Source organism: Triturus cristatus, chromosome 4_2, assembly GCF_964204655.1.
Source record: "Triturus cristatus chromosome 4_2, aTriCri1.1, whole genome shotgun sequence".
In the NCBI taxonomy this organism is placed as follows: Eukaryota; Metazoa; Chordata; class Amphibia; order Caudata; family Salamandridae; genus Triturus; species Triturus cristatus.
Genome location: NC_140586.1, coordinates 172,353,721 through 172,380,422, shown reverse-complemented (window position 1 = coordinate 172,380,422; position 26,702 = coordinate 172,353,721). Strand labels below are relative to the sequence as shown.

The window sequence follows — 26,702 nt, the reverse complement described above, 5'->3', positions numbered from 1 at the left end:
CCGGATGTTTGCAAGTTGTTTTTCTACAAATAAGTCTTTTCCAGTCACAAGGTAAGGCAACTCCTCCTTTCGGTGATAGTGCGCATGGGCATCGACTCCATTGTTAGATTGTTTTCTTTCTGCCATCGGATGCGGACGTAGTTTTCTGGCGCTCAAGTTCAACTCCGCTCTTCGGGATCTCCTCGGTGCGCAACCCACTGTATCCTCGTTTGTATTGGTTTGTACGCGTCCCCTTATTCCTGTGTGTCTAAAAAATATAAAAACTCCCATCTTCGATCGAGATTTTTAAAGACCCTGTACACCTAGGGTTAATAAAAAATACAAGCCTCCAACATCTGACCCAATTTTAATTAAAGAGTAGTTGCCTTTAAATTCCCTATTGGTATCCAATGCTCGAAAGAGAGCAGATTCTCAAACTACAGCTGAGGCACCACCTCTAGACTAAGAGTCTAAGTTAATTATTGCACAGGCAAAAGAATACCTGCACAATCCGCCAACCATTGGTGCATTGCCAACACACAAGGACTATTGGCGAGATATGATAGAGCCCTCTGGGATGAAATGGAGGAGCTACTCCAACACCTCCCAGAGGAGTATAAAAAGAAGGGACAGGAACTAGTGCAGGAGGGAAAATTAATATCTAATTCCTCCATTAGATGTGCACTAGACGCTGTTGACACGGCAGGAATTAAGACCAGCACTCTCCTTAAAAGACATGCAAGGCTCAGAATCTCTGGGTATAAACCAGAGGTTCAACACTCTATTTTAAAGGATCCATTTGACAAAGAACACCTTTTTGTGCCTCAAGTGGATGCGTCACTTGAGAAAATGAAAAAAGATACAGAAGTGGCAAAATCAATGGGAGCACTTCAGTCACCATCCAATAAAGGTTCTTTTCGCCGTCATTCTATAGAGGAGGATCCAAACGTAATCCCTCAGATTCATATGTATCCTCATACAAATCAAACATGCAACCCTCTTTATCTAGGGGTTTCTATAAGGGCGGTTACAGAGGGAAGAATTTCAAAGGCACAACAACACATACCTCTTCATCTCCCAATAAACAGTGACTTACCTATAATTCCCCCCGACCACCTTACACCTGTCAGGAGAAGACTACAACACTTGCTTCCCATTTGGCAAGCAATAACAAGAGACAAATGGATATTAGACATTATCCAACATAGTTATTGCCTAGAACTCACCAGCAATCCTCCCAATATTCCACCTCGCAATCACAAGCTTTCAGTACAACACATACAGCTCCTCAAACAAGAAGTACAAGCTCTTCTAACAAAAGGAGCTAAAAAAACAGTTCCATTATAACACCAAGGATTAGGAGTCTACTCAATTGACTTCCTAATCCCCTAAAAGGACAGGTCTCTATGACCAATCTTAGATCTAAGGCCCTTAAACTTATACATACTGTCAGAACACTTTCACATGGTTACCCTTCAACAAGTGCTTCCACTTCTACAACAAAGCGTCTTTATGTCAACACTAGAATAAAAGGACACATACTTTCAAATTCCTATCCACTCAGCGCAACACAAATATCTCAAATTTATGATAGCAGGAAACCACTATCAATTCGAAGTACTTCCATTTGGAGTGACTACCGCACCTAGAGTATTCACAAAATGTCTAGCAGCAGTAGCAGCTCATCTAACAAGACAACAAATTCATGTCTTCCCATATCTGGATGATGGCTTATCAAAGCCAACACAGAGAAAGTGTTTACAACACACTCAACCTACCATAAACCTTCTCCATCTATTGGGATTTAGTGTCAATGCACAAAAGTCTCATCTTCAACCCTCACAACTGCAAACATATTGGGAGCGACGATAAACACTCATACAGTTCTAACTTCTCCCAATGCAGCCAGGATTCAAAACTTTCAAACTTTATAACTACAGTTTCAAACCAACCAGTACCTAACACTGAAGACTTTCATGCGACTGTTGGGAATTATGGCATCATGCATTACAATTGTGCCACACGCAAGATTTCACATGTGTCCTCTACAGGAATGCTTAGCACGTCAGCGGAATCAATCACAGGGTCAATGAACAGATCTAGTGTTGGTAGACAGCTGCACTCATCGCTCTCTGCAGTGGTGGAACACACAAAAGGACGGCCTTTTGTCAACTGCATTCTACAAGTCGTACTAACAGCAGATGCATCTCTGACAGGCTGGTATGCCCATCTCCAGCATCTAACAATTCAGGGTCTATGGGACACCAAACACAAGAGTCTCCACATCAATTACTTAGAGCTTCAAGATGTCTATCTAGCACTAAAAGCTTTTCAGCCTCACCTAGTAGGGAAAGTTTTCTTAGTCCAGACGGACAACATGACAGCAATGTACTATGTACACAAACAGGGGGGGACACACTCTCTACAGTTGTCAAGCCTCTCTCAGACCATTTGGCATTGGGCGTTACATCACAAAATTAATCTTCTAGCAGAACAGCATCCATGAATGCACAGCCAGTTTGGTGACCTCCTCAACAGGATGCGACAGCATGTACAAGAAATGGAACTTCATCCCCAGGTTCTCTTTCCGTACTTCCAAAAATGGGGTTTTCCACAGATAGACCTCTTTGCAACAGTGGAGAACTCAAAATGCCCAAACGTCGCCTCCAGATTCCCACACCATCTATCCAAAAGCAATGCCCTATGGATGAACTGGTCAGGGATATTTGCTTACGCTTTTCTGCTTTTCCCTCTACTTCCATTGCTGGTTCGGAAATTCAGACAGACATCACTCACACTAATTCTAGTGGCTCCCATATGGGCTCGTCAACCATGGTTCACCACACTACTAGAACTGTCAGTAGTGCCACACCAAAAACTGCACCTCACTTCCATCCTTCTCACACAGAGCTGTGGAGAAATCAGACATCCAAATCCCAAGGAGCTCAACCTATTGATCTGGCTCCTGAAGTCATAGAGTTGGGATATTTAAACCTACCACCAGTTTGTATGACCATCCTGAAAGACGCAAGAAAACCTACCACTATAGCATGTTATGCAGCAATGTGGAAAAGGTTTGTCATCTATTGTAAAAATAACACAATTGATCTACTTGATGCATCTATATAAAATATTATTTGTTATCTTTTGTATCTACAGCGAGTTGGCTTAGTTTACACATCTATTTGTTTACATCTTGCAGCGGTAGCTGCATTACTGCAAACCAGACAATATTTTCCCATATTCAAAGTTCCAGTAATTAAAGCTTTTATGGAAGGCCTTAAAAGAATAATACCACCCAGGGTACCACCTGCATCATCTGGAACCTTAACATTGTTCTCACAAGGCTTATGGGTCCACATTCTGAACCATTACACATTTGTCCATTACAAATTCGCTCATGCAAGGTTGCCGTTTTAATTGCTATCACTTCACTGAGACGTGTTGGTGAGTTACAGGCATTAACCTTAAAAGAACCCTTCTTTCAACTTCATAAAGATAGAGTGATTCTTCGTACAAACCCTAAATTCCTTCCAAACGTAGTTTCTGCTTTTCTTTTTGACCAATCAGTGGAGGTAGCTGTGTTCTTCCCTCAACCTGATTCAGTAGCAGAAATGGCTCTACATACTATTGATGTAAAAAGAGCATTGTTATACTATATTGATAGTACAAAAGTTTTTTGCAAAACAAAACAACTTTTTGTTGCATTTGCTCCACCTCATAAAAAAACTCCTATCTCTAAATCTGGTATTTCTAGGTGGATTGTCAAATGTATTCAAACTTGCTATGTTAAAGCTAAAATAACGTTAACTATACCTCCTGGAGAACACTCGCACACTCTACTTGCAAAATAGGAGCATCTATGGCCTTTTTAGGTAACATTCCCATAGCTGACATATGTAAGTCAGCTACATGGTCTACACCACACACATTTACCAAACATTATTGTGTGGATGTGTTAGCACGTCAACAAGCTAATGTAGGACAATCAGTGCTAAAAACACTTTTTCCAACAACTGCAACTCCCGCTGGTTAGCCACCGCTTTGGGAGAATACTGCTATACAATCTATGCAAAGCATGTGTATCTACAGCACACACACCTCGAAAGGATTATGTTACTTACCCTGATATGTAGAGATGTAGATTCACATGTGCCCTCGCTCCTCCCCGAACATCTGTGGTTGTTGCACTTCTTATTATTTACATTACATATGCATGGACATCTCTGTACTACACTCACTTACTCCATTCTCATCCTCTTGTGGGAAATCAATCTAACAATGGAGTCGATGCCCATGCGCACTATCACCAAAAGGAGGAGTCATCTTAACTTGTGACTGGAAAAGGCTTCTTCGAAGAAAAACAACTTGCAAACATCCGGACCCAACACTAGATGGCAAGGGTATGCAAAGCATGTGAATCTACAGCTCTACATGCCAAGAACAGATGCATACAGGGTAAGTAACATACTCCTTTTGGTTCACAAACTTATACATGCTACACTACTTGACATCTTAGCATGGCAAACAATTTCAAAGGTGCCACATAGCTCCCAAGACCACCCTGTTGGTATCAACAACTGATGCTTAACCTGACCTCCCTTCTCTGGTCTAAGACTAACCATTGGGAGAAGACTACTTTTGTAGCCTATTTTTCTGAGTGTTTAGACAAAATATTGAGTCCAAAATATTGTGTGGACAAAATATTGTGCCAAGAATATCGAGGAAAAGAATTTTGTGAAGGTAGGTGTCTATGGGAAAGCAAAGTTTTACTATACTTAACTCCACATCTATGTACCTTGACAATATATATATATATATATATATATTTTCACTGAAAAAAACATAGGTTTTAGGGAAAGTTATAGTTAGTTGGACATTTCACTCGTACAAAACCAGAGAAATTCCCCCGTTATAGTTAGTTCAGCTAACTATAACTCGCGCCCCCGCAATACACTGCTGATGACGTCACATATTACATCACTCATGACATGGTCCGTGACATCACTGATGACATCACTGATGACATCTCAAATGACATCACTGATGACATCACTGATGCCATCATCCAGTGACTTTGTGTTTCTGTAAAGTTTAGATATGTTTAATATATATAGGGAAAGGCGTATTGAAGAATGAGGGGGTATATAAGTGTCTGGATGATTTAGTAGGTGTGTGAGTGACTCTATAAGTGAGTGATTAAACTTATCTTACTGAATGCATGGGTTAGTGACTAATACTGTGTGAATGTCTGTATCCATCTGTCTGTTGGTGTGTAAGCGGCTGCATGGGTTTGTGAATAGCTGCATGAGTGTCTATATGGGTTATTGATTGGTTGTCTGAGTATCTGTATGGGTGCCTGAGTGTTTGTGTGTGTGGAGTATGTGTGACTCTGTGCATAGATGTGTGAGTGGGTGATTCACTGGGTGCATGGTTTCAAGAGTGCATCTGTGATGGACTGTATGGGTGGGTGAGTGTGTGTATGGGTGTGTTGGTGAGTGAATGTATATCTGAGTGGTACATGTGTGAGTAACTACATATGTGAAAAGCAATATATATGTGTGTTGGAGTACATAAATGGCTATAAGTGACAGTGTCTGATTGTGAGAGTGGCTGTATGGATGAGTGTGTGCTTGTATCAGTGATTGTATAAGAGCATAAGAATGTGCTAGTATTTTTATGAGTAATTGAGCTGGTGTGTGTATAACTGTATAGGTGAGTAAATGGCAGTGTGATTAATTATTTGCATGACTGACTAGGTGTGTGAGTAGCTCTATGGATGAGTGGTGGTATGTGAGTGTCTATATAGGTGTATGAGTGCATATGATAGTCCTTTACTGAGTGACTATAAGTATGAGTGACTGTATGGGTGAGTGAGTGGATGTGTGTGTAAACCTAAGAATCAGTGAGTGTGTATGTAGATATTGGTGTTGGAGTGTCTATGGTTTTGAGAATGGTCTGTAATTTAGAGTGGGTGTATCAAAGGTTATATTAGGATGTGAGAAGATGCATCAAATTATCACATGGATGATGTCATCAGTGATGTCATCAGTGATGTCATTTTAGATGTCATCAGTGATGTCACTGACCATGTCATGAGTTATGTAATATGTGACGTCATCAGCAGTGCATTGCGGGGGCACGAGTTATAGTTAGCTGAACTAACTATAACAGGGGAATTTCTCTGGTTGTACGAGTGAAATGTCCAACTAACTATAACTTTCCCTAAAACCTATGTTTTTTTCAGTGAATTTCTATGGTTTTTTAAATGCTAATTTCTAACTATAACGTGCCTGAAACCTATGCTTTTTTCAGTGAATTTCAAAGGTTTTTTAAATTGCTAATTTGCAAAATGCTAGTTTCTAACTATGTCTACAGAGGTAGGACATGTGAAGAAAGAAGAAAAAACGCAATGGTAAGAAGCAAAAGAAATGCCGAAAGAAGCAACAGAAGTCCACAAAGATGAAGAAAAGTGCAGGAAGAAGCAAGACATGTGCAGAAAGAACCAACATAGGAGCAGAAAGACGCCTTGTTGCAAAATCATCCTGTGCCCACAACTTTTTCAGACCGGTACTAGTGGTTACTGACTCTGACTAACCAGGTCTAGAGCAAGTACTATGCTAAAAGACACTTAGAATACAGTGAAAACACCTACACACTCTAGGGAACACTATGCGTTGGGGTATCCATATGATTAGCATGACCTCCTCTGTAAAGCCCTAGTACATGATTGGGCAGGGGGATTAAAACTACCTCTTAAAACGCGCTACTGGGCGCGTTTGCACAGTGGTGAAGGGAGGGGGGGGGCCTGAGGTGACATGTGTGCAAACACGCCCTGTGGCCGTTTTAAGTTGGGAGAGTTGAATCCTGACGGTCCCTGGGGTCGAACTAGCCAACCAGGTACCTCCAGTAAGCGCCACAGAGCTGTGTTGCAGAGAGGTGTAAAAAGGGGCATGACCTGGACCACCTCACTGCAAAGCCCCTGGGGGTGGTGGTCCCCGGGGCTTGGGGGTCCATTACGGACCCTGCATTTAAATATTAGTGCCCCGGAGAGGTGGTGGTCCCCGGGGCGTGTGGGGGGCTAGCCACCCCCACACAGGTGTATTTTTTTAAAAAGCCCCAGGGGTGGCGCTCCTCCAAGGCCCCCCCACAGATTATAAAACAAGCCCTGGGGGTTGGCGGTCCCCGAGCTGCGGGGGGCCGTGTGCCCCCGCAAATATTTATGAAAAGCCCTGGGGGGTGGCAGTCCCCGGGGCAGTGTGGGGGGATTGGGCCCCCCACACATTTTTTTACTGCCCCCGGGACCTGGCCCACCCGGGGGTTTCAATTAAACGTAGTTCGGGAGCCCGCGCGTAGTTTTTTTAAAATTTCCTCACCCGGATTCGCGCACCCAGAGCGAATTAGGCTGATTTTTTTAAACAAAATGCTATTTTGGGCCCTTGGGGTTCTTGTGGGACCCCCTGAGCAGGCCTAGGGGTTCAGGGTGTTTCTACCCTGCCCCCTTTTCTAGTTTTCTGCGCTAGTTTTACTGTTTTCTTGTGCCTCAGTTCTACCGAGGCACAAGATGGCTGCCAACACTTCCTGGTTTGGAGTGTTGACAGCCAATTAGAATGCAGCTCGTGATTGGGAGGGTGCGTGGATCCACCGTGCCTCTATATATCGAAACTTTTATTTTTTGATGTTCTCAGCAACTACTGAACGGATTTACACCATTTAAAAAAAAGGTCTCTTTCTGAACCAAGAGCTACCTTTTTTCAAAATTTGGTGTAATTCCGTTCAGTAGTTCGGGCTGTAGCCGTGTCTAAAGTTTCCTATGGGAAATAACATGGAGAAAACATGTTTTGGGACCCCCCTTTTTTCTCGGCCCCCGCTTGGTCAATCGCCCCGAAACTTTCAGGACAGGAGCTGACCAGAACGGGCCATAAGTTTTGAAAATTTCGCGAAGATTCGTCAACCGGCGCCAACGTTATCGGGAAAACAAAAAATGAGTTTCCTATGGAAACTAGGTCCTAACTATAACTATCTACTGGCGACCGCCAGTAGATAATATATATATATATATTACAAAATTGTAATTGTTGTGAATGTTATAAAATGCGCAGTATGTTTTCTATTTCTATGCCGTTGCACTTTGTACTTTAAAAGGAGGTATTACCGCCCATTCGGTGTCATATGATCAAGGCCGTTTTACCGGCCAAAACGCGTCATGGCGACAAGGTGATAGCAAAATAAAATCACTTGGAAAGAATTTGGGTCTGCTCTTGCCTTCTTCAAGCTGGAAAAGGGGATCGATAGGCAAGCGCGCTGATATATATATATCTATATGTATATTTATCTTCAAGGTACATAGATGTGGGGTTAAGATGAGTAAATCTGTACTTGCCTATTTACACTTTCTTTCTCGATATTTTGATCCTCAATATCTTTGACATGCTGTCAGTGATTGATTGCTCTGTACAAAATCCTCCTCCTTCAGACAAGGTTCTGTTTGCTGTAAGCAGAATATGTTTTTAACCATAAGTACCCAAACCTGCCTTCTCATCTGTCCAAGGCCCTAATTTCTCATCTGCAGCGGTAGGTCCCCGGATCGGTCTTCCATTTCTATGACCCTAGTTGTTGTAATCATATGTCCCCTGGATATAGCTCCCCAAAGATGGCACCTTTTCTAGTTGAAGCTCTACAAAATGCTTCTGCAAATGATAGTCTGCTATCCCTCCTTCCTATTGCCAGTTTCCTAGTTGCTGTGAGTCGAATACATCCATATATGATACTTACACTTTCCTTCTCTGGTCCAGGTCCTAGTTGTCAAGCAGAATAAATCATTAGGCAATAGTTCCCTAGACCTGCCTCTTCTGTTTGATGTCCCTGATGTTGTGTACAATATGTCTACAGCCCATAGGTACTTAGACATGCCCTCCTCTCTGGCCAAGGCCTCCATGTTCTCTCCCTTGACATGCCTGTGTTAAAATTCCTTCCTGTTGCAGTGTGGATTCTTCAAGAGGACCAGCAGAGAGGCAGACTACACCACCAGTTACCACCGTGCTCACCTGGGGCTACAACCCTCGGAGATGGAGAAACAGGCAGATGAAGCCTAGCAAGTGGTCCGTGTGCAGTGATGATAGCCTTGGTGCATGCATGGGCCCTGCAAATGAGCACGGTTTGGCGTGCCTGCGTTTGTGTTTGGTGCACTATATGTATCTGTAGTTGACTATGTGAAAGTTAGATGCTCGAACATGTGCACTGTTGAACCCATTGTTTTCGTTCTATTATTATGAGTCTAGAATGTGCAGCTGTCAGGGACGGATTAATTCATGGCTTTTTAGCATGCACTTGATGTTTTTCATTCACAATGTATCAAAGAGCAGAACTCAAGAACCCAACCCAAATGTACCTTTGTGGAAAGGAGCATTTGCACATTCAATGTGCTTTTGCTACCAGACACAATATTAGTGTTTCTCTGGTCAGTATTTACTACAGAAATCTAGGTAGTTCTCTATGTGATTTTACTTAAGCTCCTTTTGCTACCCAGCGCTCTAGCAACAAAGTCTCTCAAGGTAATTCAGGAACCCTAAGTCATGCTTGGTCCATCCTTATTAGCAAGATGGACTGACGCGGCCAGAGATCTGCTCACAGATAAAAAAACATGTGGACATTTACTAATAGAGATGTGTTTTTAAAGATAAAAGTAACAGCATGACACTGTGGTTTAGAAGAGCAGATTGAAACCTAACAAAAAATAGGTTCAAGCAAGCAGCTGCCTGCCAGCAGGGATAGTGAGCTGGGAAGAAGCTTATAATACACATTTGAACAATAGTGTTAACAAGGCAGAGAGGAACATCAGCTACCAAAAAAAGACTTTCAGTGTTGGGTAGGTAGGGATTTGAACAGAATGATTGCTGGTGATTCTACAACTCTTCTGAACTACAGCCACTGGTGAATATCCTGCATTGATAGCAGCGGTCCATGAGGAACATCTCTGAGTGCTGACGTCATTCACTTGCCAATCCGGGTTGAAAATGTGTCCCCTTACTTACTGGGAGGGGTGAGAAACAGTGTGGATCAGACAGCAATGCATCTTGGTGGGTGGGAGTGGTGCTGTTTTAAGCATTATACATTGTTGAGCAGCTGAGAGCCCTTCTCTAGGACCACTTTTAGAGAGGATTAAGTGTATCTACCCTTGGGTAAAGAAGGCTCAGAGTGCTTTTGCAGTCTCTTTAAATATTCAGTTTTTATTTATAGTGATGATATCATACACCTCCAAGGTGAGTTATTTCCCCAAACAGTTATACACTTATATTAGCGGAGTTCTTTGAGCAGGCAACAAGCGTTTTGTCCCCTAACCGGCTAGCTAGCCTGAGGCTTTCTCACAGCTTTTAGAATAAAGTTAATGTTTCAGCAAATTAGTTTTTCTTCATATTCATTGTCCATATGGTTCATATAATTCTTGGTGCAATTTAGTACACACTTGTGCACACTGTACAAGTTTCTCCTCTGGATTTACTGAATTGTACCTAGAATTATATGAACCATATAGACAATGAATAAGAAGGAAAACCGATTTGCTGAAATGTAAACTTTATTCTACAAGCCTTCAGAAAGCCCCAGGCTATCAAACCGGTTAGGAGGCAAAAATGTGTCGGCTGCTCATAGAACTCCACTAATATACATGTATAACTGTTTGGTTAAATAACTCACCTCGGAGACGAATGGTATAATCACTACAAATAAAAACAGAGTTTTCAAAGAGACAACAAAAGGACTCTGAGCCGTCTTTACTCAAGGTTAGATGCACTCAATCCTCTCTACAAGCATACCTATGTAAAGAGTAGGTCCAAACCTCAACAAGTGCACTACCACACTCGAATTATGGGTATTTTCCAACAGGGAGAGAGTGCTGGACCTTGTTGCACACCTTCTGTAGGACCTGTCTGTATTTGTGCCCGACGTGTGAGTGATGCATTAATGATATGTTAGGGTAACATGATGCATGTTCACCTCTCCTAATGCTTGAAGTGTATGCACTAATTTCCCCACAGAGGGGTGACTTCTGTACGTTACTTATATGCACTTCCCTACATTGCCTCATAGATAGCAACTTCCCTTTTTCCATTGAAAATGTTAAGATTCATTGCTCAAAATAACACTTTGATCATTTTATAAACTTTTATCCATAAATCTCAACATAACCACATTTTTCCCAAGTTCTTTTTGCAGTAATGACGTATAACACCAGAAAAAAGGTGGGAATGGAGCCATTAGACTCAATTTCAGCAGTAACACCATTGTCTCTGGACACAGTTATGGGCTCTGTTGGGCTCGGCTGGGCTGAGCTGCATTTGTTATTTTGTGTAGTATGGGCTTCAGGTTCCTACTCCCTGGGGATGGCCTCCAACATGTCCTGACCCTCAGTTGGGATACCTTTATGACAGTGTTTACCTAAAACAGTAAGTGAGACACAATTATACGTAGGCTTCTAGCTCTAGAAGACAGAGACAATGAAAATCCTCAACACCGCTCAAGTGGTTCTTAGGAAAACTCCAACACTGACTTCTTTCATCATAACAGTACGTATGAGAATTAGATAGAAGCTTGAAGAGCAGAATTAATGACAATTAGAAAGAAACAGTAGTCTTTAGGACCTAATTTAGATATGGGTGGTTACAGACATTTGCCAAAAAAAACGACATCTCCCACCCTTTTCTTCTCCTACTGATTTACCATGAGGGGGGAAGTGGAGTTCTTGGTGGTGGAGCTGCAGCTGACTCCACCATTGGAAACCCTCTGTCTGTGGATTCGACTCAGAGGGACATGGGTTCTTCTTGCAGCCTGCAACCTTCAATGCACTATTGTGTTCTGGACTAAAAAATAAGACTTGTGCAAGATTTGCAAAACGTTTTTTGCAAAATCCTTGTATATTTCCTTCCAGTAATTTTGTTTTGATATTTCGAAAACAGTGTTCAGTGCAAAATAACAACAAGCCAATAACACAACAGCCATCTTTTATCAAAGACAAAGATCCTTGTGAAGTATATCTGTAAACAGATTCCATCAAATAAAGAAAATAAATAGTCCAAAAGCAGTAGTAAGGGATTAACTCACAATAATAAAATATTAAAACAATAAAATGAAAACCAAATTCTGTCTTCCTTGCTTCTAAGAACATCTGACATTAGTGTATGTTTGTATATATAATGAGTTAACCATACTAGGGGAATACCTTTGCTTTTCTCCAAGAGGGTATACCTCACACAAAACAGTCAGAAGGAGGATGTTTCATTAGAGGAGAAATATCTCTCTGTGAGCCATTTTCTAGTCACATTATTCCCCAGGGAGTAAAAATAAATTTGAAAATTGTGCAAAATCGCTAAAGTTTTCCACTTTTCATGCAGTGCAAGATAGAAATTACACAAGATTATGAGAAGTAACAAAAATATTGCACAGGCCTATGAAAAAAATTCCTTAAATTGTTCCCCACATACTTGAAGACAGCTCTAAGCTTTCTGAGGACCTTAGTTATTGATTCCTGACGTCTGACCATCAAGGCAAAGGTCCATCTTCAGCAAGCATATAAGTTATGACATGCCACAGCCATTGTCTTTTTTCCATGGAGTGGATGTTATTTTAAAGAACATTTTCAATGACAACGGCATCAACTCATGATATATGATTGAGGCTTTTAACATCTTTTTGAGATTCCTTTGAAGTTAAATTGATTTGATGGAGAAGGATGTTGACTCTTCAAGCCATTTCTAGACTGTGACAGAACGACAGCTGGGAGAACTCAAGAATAGTTAAACAAGTCTGAGTTCAGCTTTGATCAGCTCTGATTTTGTCCAGTACTGCTGTGCTGAGATTGTTGAAACTCAACTTTGAGATTTTACTCAGGAAATTCACAAGCGCTTGCAGTAGCACTTATCATTCTGTCCATGGAGATACTGCATTTTTACAGGTCTGTGTGTAGGGCATTTGGCTACAGTTTCCTCTATGCCTTAAACCTGTGTAAAGAGGGCAGTGCTTGGGCGATGATGAGCGCACACTTGTAGAGAAGATGGCAACACTCTTAGCAAAAGAGGCGATGAGACCACATTGAGTCAACAGATGAAGTGTCACAACTAAGCACCAGCAGACTTAGAAGGAGTGACAAAGACTCTAGAGAGGGCTGAAGTGGGTCCACATCTAGGCCACTGATTGTCGGGCTCAGATTATCCAGCCATGAGCAGAGTGATGCAGATGTAGCCCTCTGCTTATAGCCTCAGTTCTTGAACCAGGGAGGAGGAATGAGCGCGTTGGGCCGGGAAGGTGTGTGAGAGAAATAGTACACCGTCAAGCTATGAGGAGTGAAGGGCACAGGAGAATTTGGAAAGCATGGGTTAGTTCACCATGATCAGGTGGAGAATCGAAACTGTCCTGAGAGAAAGCCACAAATGAAGCTGCCCTTGTACACCGCTGGGCAGAAGATCACAGAGAACAAGATTATAAAGGGCTTTCTGAAGGGTGCTGGTAAGGTACATCACCCAGGACAATAATGCTGAAACCGCTTTGAGGAGGAGGAAGCAGGAGCCCCATTAGGCCTGGAGAAGTGATCAGTGGGTGAATGGCCCAACCAGGAAACAAGGAGGAGGAAATTCTGAAGGTGCAGCCAGCGAGTGCTACATCTGACTTGATCTAGGTCTGGCAGGTGCAGTTCGGGGGTAAACTGCAACTATGTGACACTGAAGACCATTCAGGAGGAGGTGGTGAAAGATATGGCTGGAGGGAGTCACAGAGGTACACTATTAGGAAGAGTTGCCCAACACAATATGACTGCATGTGAAATGGAAAGCTGGAAAAGCAAGTGCTAAAGCTACAGGAGGAAACCAATGAACATGGGTAAGATCAGAAACATTTCAGAACATGGTGATGAGCTTGAAAGAACAGCTCATACTATTTCAGGAAAAGCAGGATGAACTTGAATGTCTATCCAGGAGAAACAGTGTACACATTAAGTGGTCCTGAAAGGAGCAGAAGTCAAAAATATTAAGCGCTACATTCAGGAGACATTGGAAGTCATACTTAAAAGGAGGAAGAGCCAATCAGACTTAACATCTGCACAACTTGACCCCTGGAAGCCCACAGAATAAATTCTCCTGGGATATCCTGGCAAGGGGGCACTTGTTTAAAGACACGGAGACATTATTTAACAAGCTGAGAGGGAGAAGATGTCTTGATCAATGACTTCCTAGCGCCCATCTTTCGTGACGTGTGAAATAAGACTACAAAATAAGAAGGCCTTCAAGCCTGTGACTGAACTCTTCAGGATGAAGAAGGGCAGTACATATAGGGTCACTCCTTCAACATCCTCTTCACTTGAAAGGGAATGTAGTATGCTTTCCACCCTAGGCACTGATGATTGTGCCATCTACCGGCACTTCTCTCTCTTAACGTTAATCAGCATGAACATAGGTAAAAAAGCAGTCTACAAAGAACTCCATGATCATATAAACACCTGTCATCTATGACATGACTACGAATGCAGCTTCATATCACACTGCAACAAATCATAGAAGATATGAGCCTGCCCACAGATCAAGGTAACCCTTGCCTTTTCAGCTTGTTAGACATCTCAGCCTCTTTTCGCACCCTCAACAACACCCTGAAGTCTCCAATGGGATTTATTGGAAATGTCATTCACCAGTCCTCCCTCCTATCCAACAGACATCAGTTCATAAGCGTGAGCACGTTCAGGTGCTAGAAGATCCCTATCACCTGAGGAAACCCACAGGGTTCCATCTTGTACCCCACCTTGTCCCACATTTTCCTCCATTGTCTTCAACCATTTAATGGAGTCCCTTGCTATGTTACTCATTCATAGCAGCATAAAAATTCACTAATATGACCATGGCACACAATTGCACCCAAAATATGCTTTACATACCCATTGCTTCAAACACTGCCTGCACCTGGATGCCCCACAGAGACAGGTTTCCTACTATTTGTCAAGAAAAATATGCAACATCTTGTCCAAATTTGAGACAAAACATGAACATGGAAGTATTTTTAACCCCAACTTTCACCTGTTGCCAAGTCACTCTGAGTCACCCTGGACACTGACTTCACTCTCATGAAACACATTGCCAAGGCAGCTATCTCTCTCTACTGAAGACGGTGCCACCATGTGTCACAGAACGTGATCTCGGAACTGCTATTCACATCCTTGTCCTCTTGCATCTCAATGGTTAGACTACCGCTCACCATTAGAGAGGGTCAGAGCTAACAGACAAATGTCAAGTAAGAAGAGCATATACTAAGCACTAGTTAGAGGTGCCCTTTGGCTCCACCGTTGTGCATTTTCTCTAGAGCCCTTGTGAGATGGACTAGGGACAATTTACAGATAAAGGGCATTCAACTAGGACGACCTACGTTTAAGGCAAGGGTGTTTGCAGATCATACATTGATGTCTCTGCCAGAACCCAGTTCCTCTATTGCAGAGTTGCTAAGGAAATTGGATGGGTGCATTGTACAGTGGAACATAACCAGGCAAAAAATGTTACATGTCAGGCCCTCACAAGTGGTCCTTGTATCACTTGGTGTCAGATCAGCTAATCTAAATCTGCAGAATTGCCACAATAGACTTATTTGCAACTCAGGACATAATGTATTAATTAAGTCTCTTGGATGGAAATGGTGCATGCTTCCAGCAGAATGCTCTGCCCCTTTACTGGACAAGGACATTTCCGTACAGCTTTCTGAGGGATCGCTTTCCATTGCAGGAGTTGGGAAAGGCTTGGCCAATGGTCACTTGAATCTTTAAAAGTAAATCTAGGAAGTCATACAAGTTGTAGGGAAAACTCCTAAAGAAACCAGGGCTAAACTGGCTAAGATTCTGATAATAGGCTTTCTAAATACTTATTAATAATTTTTTGTGTGTAAATTCTGACATTGGGATTCCTGTAGGTCTTAGCAACACCATTAAAACCTTACAGGGACACCACAACTCAGTTAAGTTCTCTGCAAAATTAGTTTATCGAGAGGTATTTTGATGGCCATCTCTCAGAAATCCAATCCGTACTCTCAGAAAACCTCACCCTATGATTGTTTTCATTGCAGTTGTGAAAGCCCTAGCCCATAAACCCCTTTAGGCAATTGCTGTTACAAAGGTCAGGGAAACTTTTTTCTTGTTGGCCATGTCATTCTGTCAATAAAGCGAGTTCTAGACCTCATTAACTGACAAACCTTCCACGTTCTTCAAGAAAAACAAAGTCTTAAGGACTTATCAAGCTTTCCAGCTGTAATTTGTCTCTGACTTTTATTTGAACTAGGAAATCGATTTACCTACAGTTTTCTTGAATTTAGGTTTAGAAGCATAATCTTGGATGTAAGCTTGTGTTTTTACCTGTAAAGGTCTAGGCAGGATTAGACCACGTTTGCAGCTGTTCATTGCAGCGAGGGAGTTCCTCTCCTGCACAGAAGCTTCAAAGGCTCACCTGATAGTTTCATGTGTGCTTGAGAGTTATTCACTTAAGCTAATTCCCACTCAAGTAAGAATAGATCCTTTTGAAGTCACACTTGTCACTGGGTGATTTTTGCAAGCATAAGCAAGGGCTACTCCTAATTATTTTTATAGATGTGAGTCTTTAGATGCCAGCTCCAGAGATGATTCACACTTTAGTCAAGCTGATAGATATTTTGGTTAGGCCTTCTGGACTCTCTTTCCTCCCCTCAGTAAATTTTCACACTTGAGAATCTTCCCACTCCTAATACTTAAGAGACTACGATGGAGGTATAAGTAAAAGGAATTCACAATAGCAACCTCTGTATTCTTAGTCTTTCAAGCCCAAATACCTCATTTACATCCTTCTTGTCTTAGCCATAAAGTAGTATGAACCGAGGCAAAAGAGGAGACCGAATCACAGGGGACAGGCATTGAAAGTGGAGCTTGGGAGTGAGCGGAGCACCTACTTTCCTATTCTCAGCTCCTGAATCATAGCTTTCTAAGCTCTTAAAGTTATGAAGCACCTACTGTTCAGTACTTTACAAAGGCCGAGTTTGACATTCTTAGTACTGAAGGACAAACACTGCAGGAGTTATGATAATAAATACCTTTTTCAGATCTTGCTAATTCTTTTTCACCTCTGTTTTAGTTGAAAGCAATGGTCCCATATCCAAGTGAACAACCTGAGGCAGGCTCAAGAATCTGAGTTTTACACAGTTCAATAACACGTTTTTCCTTTCACAAGCTGAAGTCCCACTCTATTTCACACTCTGGTACTCCATTAGACCAAAGCCCTCTTTCCAAGTAAAGGGCTAAATTCTGTTCCCTGTGCAAAAAGAAATGTGCTAAGCAATCGGAATTGATAGTTGTGTGATAAACAGTTTTCCCCAGGTAGATTCTGGCTGGTCAGACCTGTCCAAATTTATTGGGGGAATAGGCCTGAAAAAAAGGCCAAATATGCAGAATTCAGTGTTTTAAATACCAATGCTATGTGTTGTGTCTCATTGGAAGCAAGGAATAGGAGATATTTACCACAACCTGTAAATAAATACCCCACCCTGGGATAAATGAATTTACCACATGTCGCCTGCACCGAGAAACCTTGCATGGTTGGAGAAAAATGAACAATGATTAGCTTTTCAAATCTTCAAAATCAACCAGAACAGAACTGGGTCCTGCACAGCTTTTCTATACTCTTGTAGGCAGTTGTGCCAGCCATGGTATTAACACACCTCTCTTTTTTGTTTCCAGTTGGGCTTCTTCAAGCGCACCCGCTACGAGGAGGATAAGGTGCCCAAGTACAACGCTGTGAAGATCCCGCGGGAGGAGCGCCAGCTGTTCAAGGAGGAGAAGACGGGCACCATCCACAAGAAGGACTGGGTGACCAACTGGAGCGAGAACGATGGCACTGTACAGAGCTCCGCGTAGCAATCCCAGGAGAAAGCTCTTTAATCTCCCTCTTTGGGCAAGTCAAACGACCATGCAAACTTTATAACACGGCTTGGGTCGGTAAGATGGACACTCTCCAGACTGTGCAACAGAGCAGCAGGTGTGTTAGTTGAAGCCCACAGAGACAGTCCATGCTTTGACACCCATGTGGAAGATAAAAAGAGAACCTTCTAATATTACAGAACCAAAAGAGGCCTTCGCAGAAAGGAGCAGATACTGTTTTTTTGGTTTGTTTGTACAAAAGAAGTGTGTTCATCGCTGCACCAGTAATGAGGGAGCAATCCCTGTGGGAATGGGTGACTGTAATCAGTTTAGGGTCTGCAGAATGGTAACCTTTTCCCTAGTTGGGGGAGTTAGTAAGTGCAATTGCTGTTCGGCTTCAGTATCAAGGATTGCCATAAAGACGAGTGGCCCTGCAGGTTGCTGTCACACAAAGACTTGACGTCCCTGAAATGAAACAATCTGCTGTATAGCATTGGATACCTAGAACTCTTTGGAGCTCCCACAGGACAATGCAACAATTCGAATTGAGACATCCAAAGAGGATTACAGCTATCCACAAGTGCATCCGTCTCATCCATGTCTATCACTCTGCGTGAGACTATTTTGATCCATATCCTTTCACTAGGAGGCCTTACCCAGAGGGGTGTCCTGTATGCATTTCTCTCTCTAGCTGTAGGGGTGTCTTGCTGGCTGTCCTGCTCTCACTGTATGTCTCTCTGCCTATCATGTTCTCTCTCCCTGTGAAGGCTCTTGCGGTGTATCCTAATTTCGAGATGCTCCTCTTGGCCCCTCTTTCAGGATCTGTATCTGGGTTGCGTCGTCTCCCTCTATCTCTTTTCTCATACACCCCTTTCTCTAAGATGCTGGGCATCTCTCTTCTCCCTCTTACCCAAAAGTGCTTTATGATAAAGTTTCTATGAAAGGTGGCTTGTCTCTCCTTAGTCTGTCTAATACCGTAAAGGTCATGCCATATTAAAAATGTATGTTTGTGCAGTGCTTTTTGGGCACAGAGGCCCTTCAGAACTACAGCAGGCACCAACATCAAACTAGGTTATCGAAGTTTGACCATAGTGAAAGCACAGCCAACTTTGTTGTGTCAGTGATCACAAGAATGGGGTTCATCTGAAATGTGCTGTGTGTGACGTTTACTATCTATAAAGATGGATATGGTAAGGTCTGTGTGGAAGGCACTGCCAATCTGTTTACAGCTCATGAGTAAGGTACTGTGAAGGAACAACTAATGAAAATGTTTTCATGACAACCCCATATAGCACTGAGCAAGGGAACTCAGTATGTGAACCCCAGCCACTCCAAGAGGGGTTGGTATAAGTTCTCTACACATAACTTTTACTAACCATGGGGTCAAACTATTCATTTTGCAGTGCATTTTCTAAATATATTGGCAAACAATCAATAAGCTCTACAGGCAATTTCATTTCTTTAAGGTCTGAATCTCTGACAAGGAGCATTGTTTCTCTGCAGCAGCATTTCATATATATGCCTATAAGAATTGTGTGCTACTCCCTTTAGGTTGCTTCCAGGGGTGGAATCACTGGCAGATCCATCAGCACATTCAGTGCTGATGGGTGCCACCGTGAGGTAATTGCGGGACATCCCTGTGATCCGGAAGCCTGGTCGAGCCCTAGAACTGTTGAATTATAACTGAAGGTTCATCAGGGTAAAGTTTGTGTGAAAGGTGATGTCTCTCTTTTTTTGTGCCCTTCAGAAAAACTGTGTGAAAGGTACTGGTTCTCATATTGAATGTCGTCAGAGTAAAGTTTATTGAACAAAACACTGTCTGAAGCTCTTCAGGTACAAATTGTGTATCTTTCTGACAGTTGTCTAAGGTCCCTATCAATAGTTCCATGTCTTAATTTCATTGTTGTAATTCTTTTTGCTTTTATTTAATTTTTGAATTGTTTGTATTTTTTTTAATTATTGTTATCCTTTTTTGAAGATTATTGGTTTTGTAGGGAGGGCGACCATCATAATCACCCTCTTCCTCTTTCCTCTATTAACGTTGAGCTCACCCTTTCTTTTTAACTCTTCCTGGCCATTGCCAGCTCTTAACCCATTACTTTTGTTCCTGTCACCTCCACACCTCCTGCCAGTCTGCTGCTGCTGCTTTTTCACCTGCTCTCCTTCTGTGCCTCTCCTCTTATCCCATCTTTCTTCTGAGCAAGAAAGAAGAGATTCTGGTTACAGCTGCATCAGAAGTAATAGAGGTGATGGGAAATTGGAGGTGTCCTGTATAGATATTTTAATATGCACAGGGTATTTGCAAATTTAGTGTTGTGGCAATCTTTTTTATAAAGTGCATTTTTGCTTATTATTCTTAGACAAGTAATTAATTATGCAAAATTATCATGCCACCCGTATCAGATTCTTGCTGACCACAGCAAATGCTCATACACTAAGATTTGTCCTGTTCCAAGAGATCAGAAAAGATTGAAGTAATTGGGAGTATTATCAGGATTAGAAGTTAAATCGCCTACTGTTTTTCATAAAAGAAACATGTTGTTTAGAGGAAAAATACTTCTAAAAATGAAGTTGAAAATTACTATAAAGAACTTAATCAGGAAGATGGTTATTGCATTACTTAGGGCTAGAAAGGGTTTTGAATTGCAGATGTAGGCCATCGTTGTGAGTGGCCTAATAACAGTGACTCAGAACTAATAAGACTTTGTGTTACAATCTGCTTTAAGAGTCATGTACACACTTCATCCTGGCCAAGTGGTTTTCCCTGCACAAATTTTGTTGAGCAGATCAACAAGATTATGAATGTTACACCTTGGAAATGAGAGAGACATGAGGTCTACCATGTTATGGCACATTTAGACCTGCAGAACTTAAATGTGGAGTAAACAGAATACTGAGGAAAAAACTGCACTCCACAGTTTTTTTATTTTCCTAAGGCTGTTAATGAGGCCCTAGGTGGCGAAAATGTTTGATTTCTCAAATCAAAATCTAAAATTGTCATCATCAGCACAAGACATTCTCATATGTGAAGAAATCTGAGTTGATCCCCCTATTGTGACCAGAAAGACTGACTCGATCAAAAGAGCTCCAATTTCTCACGTATCAAAGAGGTGGCATAATTGTTTCTGGTAGGTGTAACCAGGCTTGTGAAAGAGGTCGTTCAGTTTCTTATATTTCCTTTTGTGAATTTTCCCAGGCTACAGAACATAAATTTTACAGTAAAAACACATTTGTTGTTTGATGTTAGATCCACAATGTCTTGTTTCTACAGAGATTTCACATTTCAGAGTGATTGTAAATTCCCTTACATTCAATGTTCTCATCTTGCTACCAACACATGTATTCCACTTGCAGCTAATATGACAACAGGAGCGTTTTTACTTCCAGAGAGTTGATACCTTCTTACTTTTTATAATCAATTCCAGACTGGTCTGAGTTTCTGGCGTTCTGTTGAAGTTAAAAGGAAAAACAACTGTTGTTCCTTTGAAGGGAAGATGATAAGAAGTACAAAAAAATAAAGCATATTTATTTCCCAAAATGGTAAGTGATAAAATGTAATTCAATACACCCTAACCCACAGAGATTTTAGGTGAAATAGTTTACGCCCTTATGGTGCATTTAGCACGCAAGTTTCTCCACTCGTGGGGTCTTTACTTGTATTCATAAACTCTGAATATCTCTACTGAAGAACTATATCCCGGGAAATTATTTGCCCAAAAATGCTGTTTCTTTTTTTAGGTCTCGGCTAGACAGTGTATGCTCTGTCTCTTCAAGACATGTTGTGTACTCTCCTTGGGCTATAGCATGCATGTGTCATGTCTCTTCTTGTGTTTGGCTCTCCCCTAGGGCATGGACCAAGTACTTGTGTTTATCCAGCGCTGCCGTTTTGTTTGGATCTACTTCCTTATTTGTTTTTAAGCACTCCATATGAGTGCCCATGTTTTCACTAGCTTCCTCTCCTCTCAAGCCAGGTTGCTTCTTTCTCCCTCTGACCCGCCCCATCCCTGTTGCTGTGAGCTCTCTCTAATAGGTATCTTAGCCAGGTGTTTTATAGACAGGCAAACAAGGCCTAATAACGGGTGCAGTGTTGGTAACGATACATAATATTATTATTAGATTCCTTTCTAAACGGATAAAATGGGTTCCACTCAAGGACAAATACATTTAGAAATTTCAATTGAGGGGTAACGATAATCTTGAATTGTTTCCAAAGCAAATAATCTTGGAAGCAGTTCTTCAAATGTTACCTATACAAACGTAGGGGTAATTTGATGCACTAAGGGGAAAGCATGAAGGCAAAACATTTTTGCAGTGCAAGATATTAGTATGTAACAAACAATTATTTGTTATACTCTGATGATCTAGTAGCATCTGACAAAGTCTGCACAACTTGGTGAACAGCAAGGTAAAGAAAACAATGAGAGGGATATGCTTTCATCAGCAGTAAAAATCATCTATGTTTACAGCGTTCCCCTTCCAACAAGATTACAGAATTTTATATACATCATGTGATGGAACTGGTAAAACTGTAACCACTTAAATTGATCAGGTTTTTTTTTTTTTTTAATTCTTTTTTATTTTACCATATTGCACATATAATAAATACATTTTAACACCATACATTTCAGCAAATTCATAGAGTTCCTTAACTTCATCTATACACAACAAATTCAATGCAATTAAACGTCAAGTGAATCAAATTCTGATATTGGTGTTTTTTAACCGTATACTTATAATTCAACCTTACTCAACTGCCTAGGGTTAAATAAGGCCTGCCTTCCACATGGTGATAGGTTCCCATATTTTTAACCCAAGCTGTCTTTTTCTTTTTCCTTTTCTTTCATATATAGACTTTTCTAAATTGTATACTTGCAAAAGATTGGCTAGCCATGTATGCCAGGCTGGGGGGTTCTTATCCAACCATGCTCTGGCTATCATAAGTCTGAAGACTGCCATAGCTATAAACATGAATTCCCTTTGCGGTACGTCAAAGTCTGGGCTGATCCCCATTAAAATCCACAATGGCGTAAGTGTAAGATGTATACCTAGAGATATATTCATGAATACCTCTATATCTTTTATCAAGGTATACAGCTGGGGGCAAGTTGCGAAGATATGTACAATATCCGCTCCCACCGTATTACAGCGATAGCAAGAAGTCCCTGTATTACCCCCCCACTTAAGGATTCTGGCAGGAGTGTAATACAATGAATATAGGGTTTTATAGTGTTGTGATTGCAGAGGAGCCGAGCACAAAATTGTGTAACCCAATTCCAATGACTCCAAAAACCACTGTTCTTTCCCGCTTAGAGCTACAGCCCATTTTTTGCTATATTTCTCAATGTCGTCTGGTTTCCTCTTTATCAGACTTGCATACAAACTCTTGATTGAGCAGTCCCCTAACGTCTTAATTTTCTCTAGAATTTCATTCTCTATAAACCCAGCGGGTCCCCCCTTTTTATTCTTCAAATAGCTTCTTACTTGAAGATACTTAAAAAACCCGTGTCTATTAATACCAAATTTGCTTGATAAGTCTGTGAACTGCACCACTCCCTCAGAATCCATGATATCTCCTATCTGGGCTATACCTTTATCTGCCCATTCCGCCATTGTCCTATCAGCAAAGATTTCCGCTGGAAAAGACCTATTCTTGTAAAGTTTAGTATATCTATTAAGTCTTCCCAAACCAGCATTTTTAAGGAAAGCCTTCCATACCTTAATAGCCCCAGTAATAGTCTTAAACCGCGTTCTTTTATAGTACCCAAACTCAATACAGTTCAAGAAACAATTTTCCGAATCATCCCCGAGCACGGTGGCATAGATTTTAGTTGAGTTCGATGTAGTTCTTACATTAGATCCACCCCCTCCGATTAATCCTTGAATATATTGCAGTGTTGCTGCCCAATAATATAACCTAAAATCTGGTGCACCCCACCCGCCCCTCTCTCTAGGAAGTGAAATAAACCTATACGCCCTACGGGTCTTCCCTTGTGCCCAAATGAATCTATTTAGTATTGCCTCCAGCGCGTTAAACCATATGGCGGGAAAAGACAGGGGGATAGATCTAAAAAAGTAAAGAAATCTAGGCAAAATTAACATTTTAATGATATTAGTACAGCCCACCAGGGATAAGTGTAAATTGTGCAGTCTTTCCAAATCCAATTTTACCTTATTAAACAGAGGTGTCATATTCCTCTCTACCAGCTTATCTAAATCTGCTGTAATTATTACCCCAAGATATACTGCAGAACCAACCACCCGTATGTCCTTACAATTAGAATATCTATTCTCGACTATTTGAGTCTTCGGTCTGTTCAATCTGTAGCCTGATATTTCTCCAAACGATTGTGCGGTCGCTTCCACTTCCTTAATTGCCAATATCGGGTTTGGTGTCAAAATGGCCACGTTATCAGCGTATGCCAGCGTTTTAACCACAACGGTATTGCACTTCATAGGAGAAATGCACTGGTTGTCTTCCAACCTTCTTAATAAAGGATCTAAATATAAGGCAAAAAGAAGGGGGGAGAGGGGGCACCCCTGTCTAGTACCCCTAGTGATTTTAACCGAAAGTGAACTTCCCCTATTAACTTTTATTTTAGCTGTCGGATCTTTGTATAATGTTTGGATGGCTGCTATATATCCTACACCTATGCCACACCACTTTAAGACCGACCACAAATAACTCCAGGAAACCCGATCGAACGCCTTCTCTGCGTCTAAAAAGAGAGCTGCCATCGGGTCTCCTAGAGTACCTGCTGCATCAAATGCTGTGATTACCTGTCTCACATGACAGGTAGTTCCCTTCCCTGGAATAAAGCCATGTTGTACTGGGCTTACCAGAGTTTCGATAATGCCAGCCAATCTATTTGCCAACATTTTTGAATAGACTTTGACATCTGAGTTCATTAATGTAATTGGCCTATACGAGCCTGGCGATGACGCGGGCTTCCCTTTTTTTAGAATCACTATAATGTCTGCCCCTCCCTATGATTCGGGGCTTTCATCCACTTTCTGTGCCTGTACCATAATATCAAACATGTCCCTTTGCAACACCCTTTGAAAAACTTTGTAAATTTCCACCGGGATCTGGTCCGGTCCAGCTGCCTTACCGGAAGGTAATTTAGACAATGCTATGGTGAATTCTTCCCTTTGGAGTGGGGCTTCTAACATATCTTTAGCTTCCTCTGTTTGTAAGGGAGGAGGAGTACCATCAATATAGGCCTCTATCTCATTTGACCAATCTCCTGGGTCAGAGGTATAGAGTTCCAGATAGAATTGCCTGAAAACATCCCTCACTTTATCGGGTTCCGTTAAAGTAACACCTTGGCTATTGGTAATCTCCTTGACCTCTGTAGTAGCTAGCTTCTGCCTAGCCCGGACAGCTAAAATATGGCCCACCCTTTCACTTAATTCATAAGCATTTTCTTTCCTAGTGAGGAAGTCCTCAGCAGCTTTCCTGGCAATAGATTCTGTGATTTCAGCACGGAGTATTGCAATTTTGAGCAATTGCTGCTCCAATGGACGGTGATTCTGTATATCAAGGGCCATCAGTTCTTCCTCCTTAAGTAATCTGTTTAAGACTTCTTCGGTCTTGTGTCTCTCCTTTTTATTTCTTGCTAAGACATAACTCAGGGTCTCGCCCCTAACCCCAGCCTTAAACGCATCCCATACGACCCCTGGAGGTGCTGTTCCCCGATTCATATCCCAATAGTTCCTGATCCAAGTATCCATAAACTCCCGATATACCTCGTCTTTTAATAATTTTCTTTCAAAAGTCCATTGGGTAACCTTATTTTGCAGAGTCCCTATACTAACTGTTAAAACCAATGGATTATGGTCTGAGAGAGCCCGAGGGTATTTATCAATCCGCGAGCCCTGTATCATGGATCTAGAAATTAGAAAATAATCGAGCCTAACCAAGACTTTATGGGGAGCTGAATAGAATGTACTACCATCTATATGTGGGTGTAATTTAATCCATGGATCTTCCAGGGAATTATGATAAACCATATCTGAGAGAGCCCTGTATGTCTTCTTCTTCCTACCATTATACTGCCCGCCTGGTTTTAAAAATGAACTGGTATGATCATGAATATTAAAGTCGCCACAGCAGACAATTGGCTCTGGCCACTGTGCCAGCTCTATGTCTAAATATTGAAAAATATCAGGATCATCCTCTGTTGAGCCATATATACTAACTAACGTAAAGCTTGCTCCCTTGAAGGTTATTTCCGTTATAACCCAACGACCCCACTGATCTTCCTGTTTCCTTCCGACAGTGCCACCCCCATTTCTCCCGAGTATTGCGACCCCTCTCGTTTTTGTGCCTTGTTTAGAGTGAGCCAATAACGAGAAACCCAGTTGCTCCAATAGATAACCCCGCGAGCCTTCTATATGTGTTTCCTGGAGGCAAACAAAATCTAAACGGAGTGACTTTAACAGGGCTGCAACTCTAACCCTTTTATTGGGGTCGTTGAGCCCACACACATTCATTGTAGCAATTCTACAAGCCATATCTTAAGGCAAGTAGCCAGCCAAGAGAAAAAAAAAAGAAAAAAAAAAAGGGGCTGTGAACAATTCAATAGATTCACTGAATTTGCTTTGCTTATTTATTATACTGTGCTGGACTGACTTATAAAATCCACATTCTTGCTTATTTTCACCCCCCCCCACTTCCCCCCTAACCCACCCCACCCTCCCCAAACCCCACCCAGTCTGCGCTCCCTACCCACCCCTCCCCTTGTACAGGCAAATAGGTCAGCTATGACCTATGTGTGACTGCTTTTAAGCTGTAGTTGTCGCCTCCCTCTCCAAAAATAAC

At 41.7% G+C, this 26,702-nt stretch overlaps 1 protein-coding gene across 4 annotated transcripts in view; it reads left to right on the top strand.

Annotated features, from left to right (window-relative positions):
• ITGA7 (integrin subunit alpha 7) overlaps positions 1-18,828 on the top strand; it is a 271,460-nt gene extending 252,632 nt beyond the window's left edge. For 2 of the 4 annotated variants that reach the window (XM_085600990.1, XM_085600989.1), the window contains exons 25-26: positions 8,964-9,080; positions 17,702-18,828. In XM_085600990.1, the coding sequence (XP_085457116.1) occupies positions 8,964-9,074 (111 nt within the window). In that variant the 3' untranslated portion in view covers positions 9,075-9,080; positions 17,702-18,828. The remainder of the gene's footprint in view (positions 1-8,963; positions 9,081-17,701) is intronic. The other 2 variants (XM_085600988.1, XM_085600987.1) reach the window with 1 other exon arrangement.
• Positions 18,829-26,702: the final 7,874 nt, after the last annotated feature.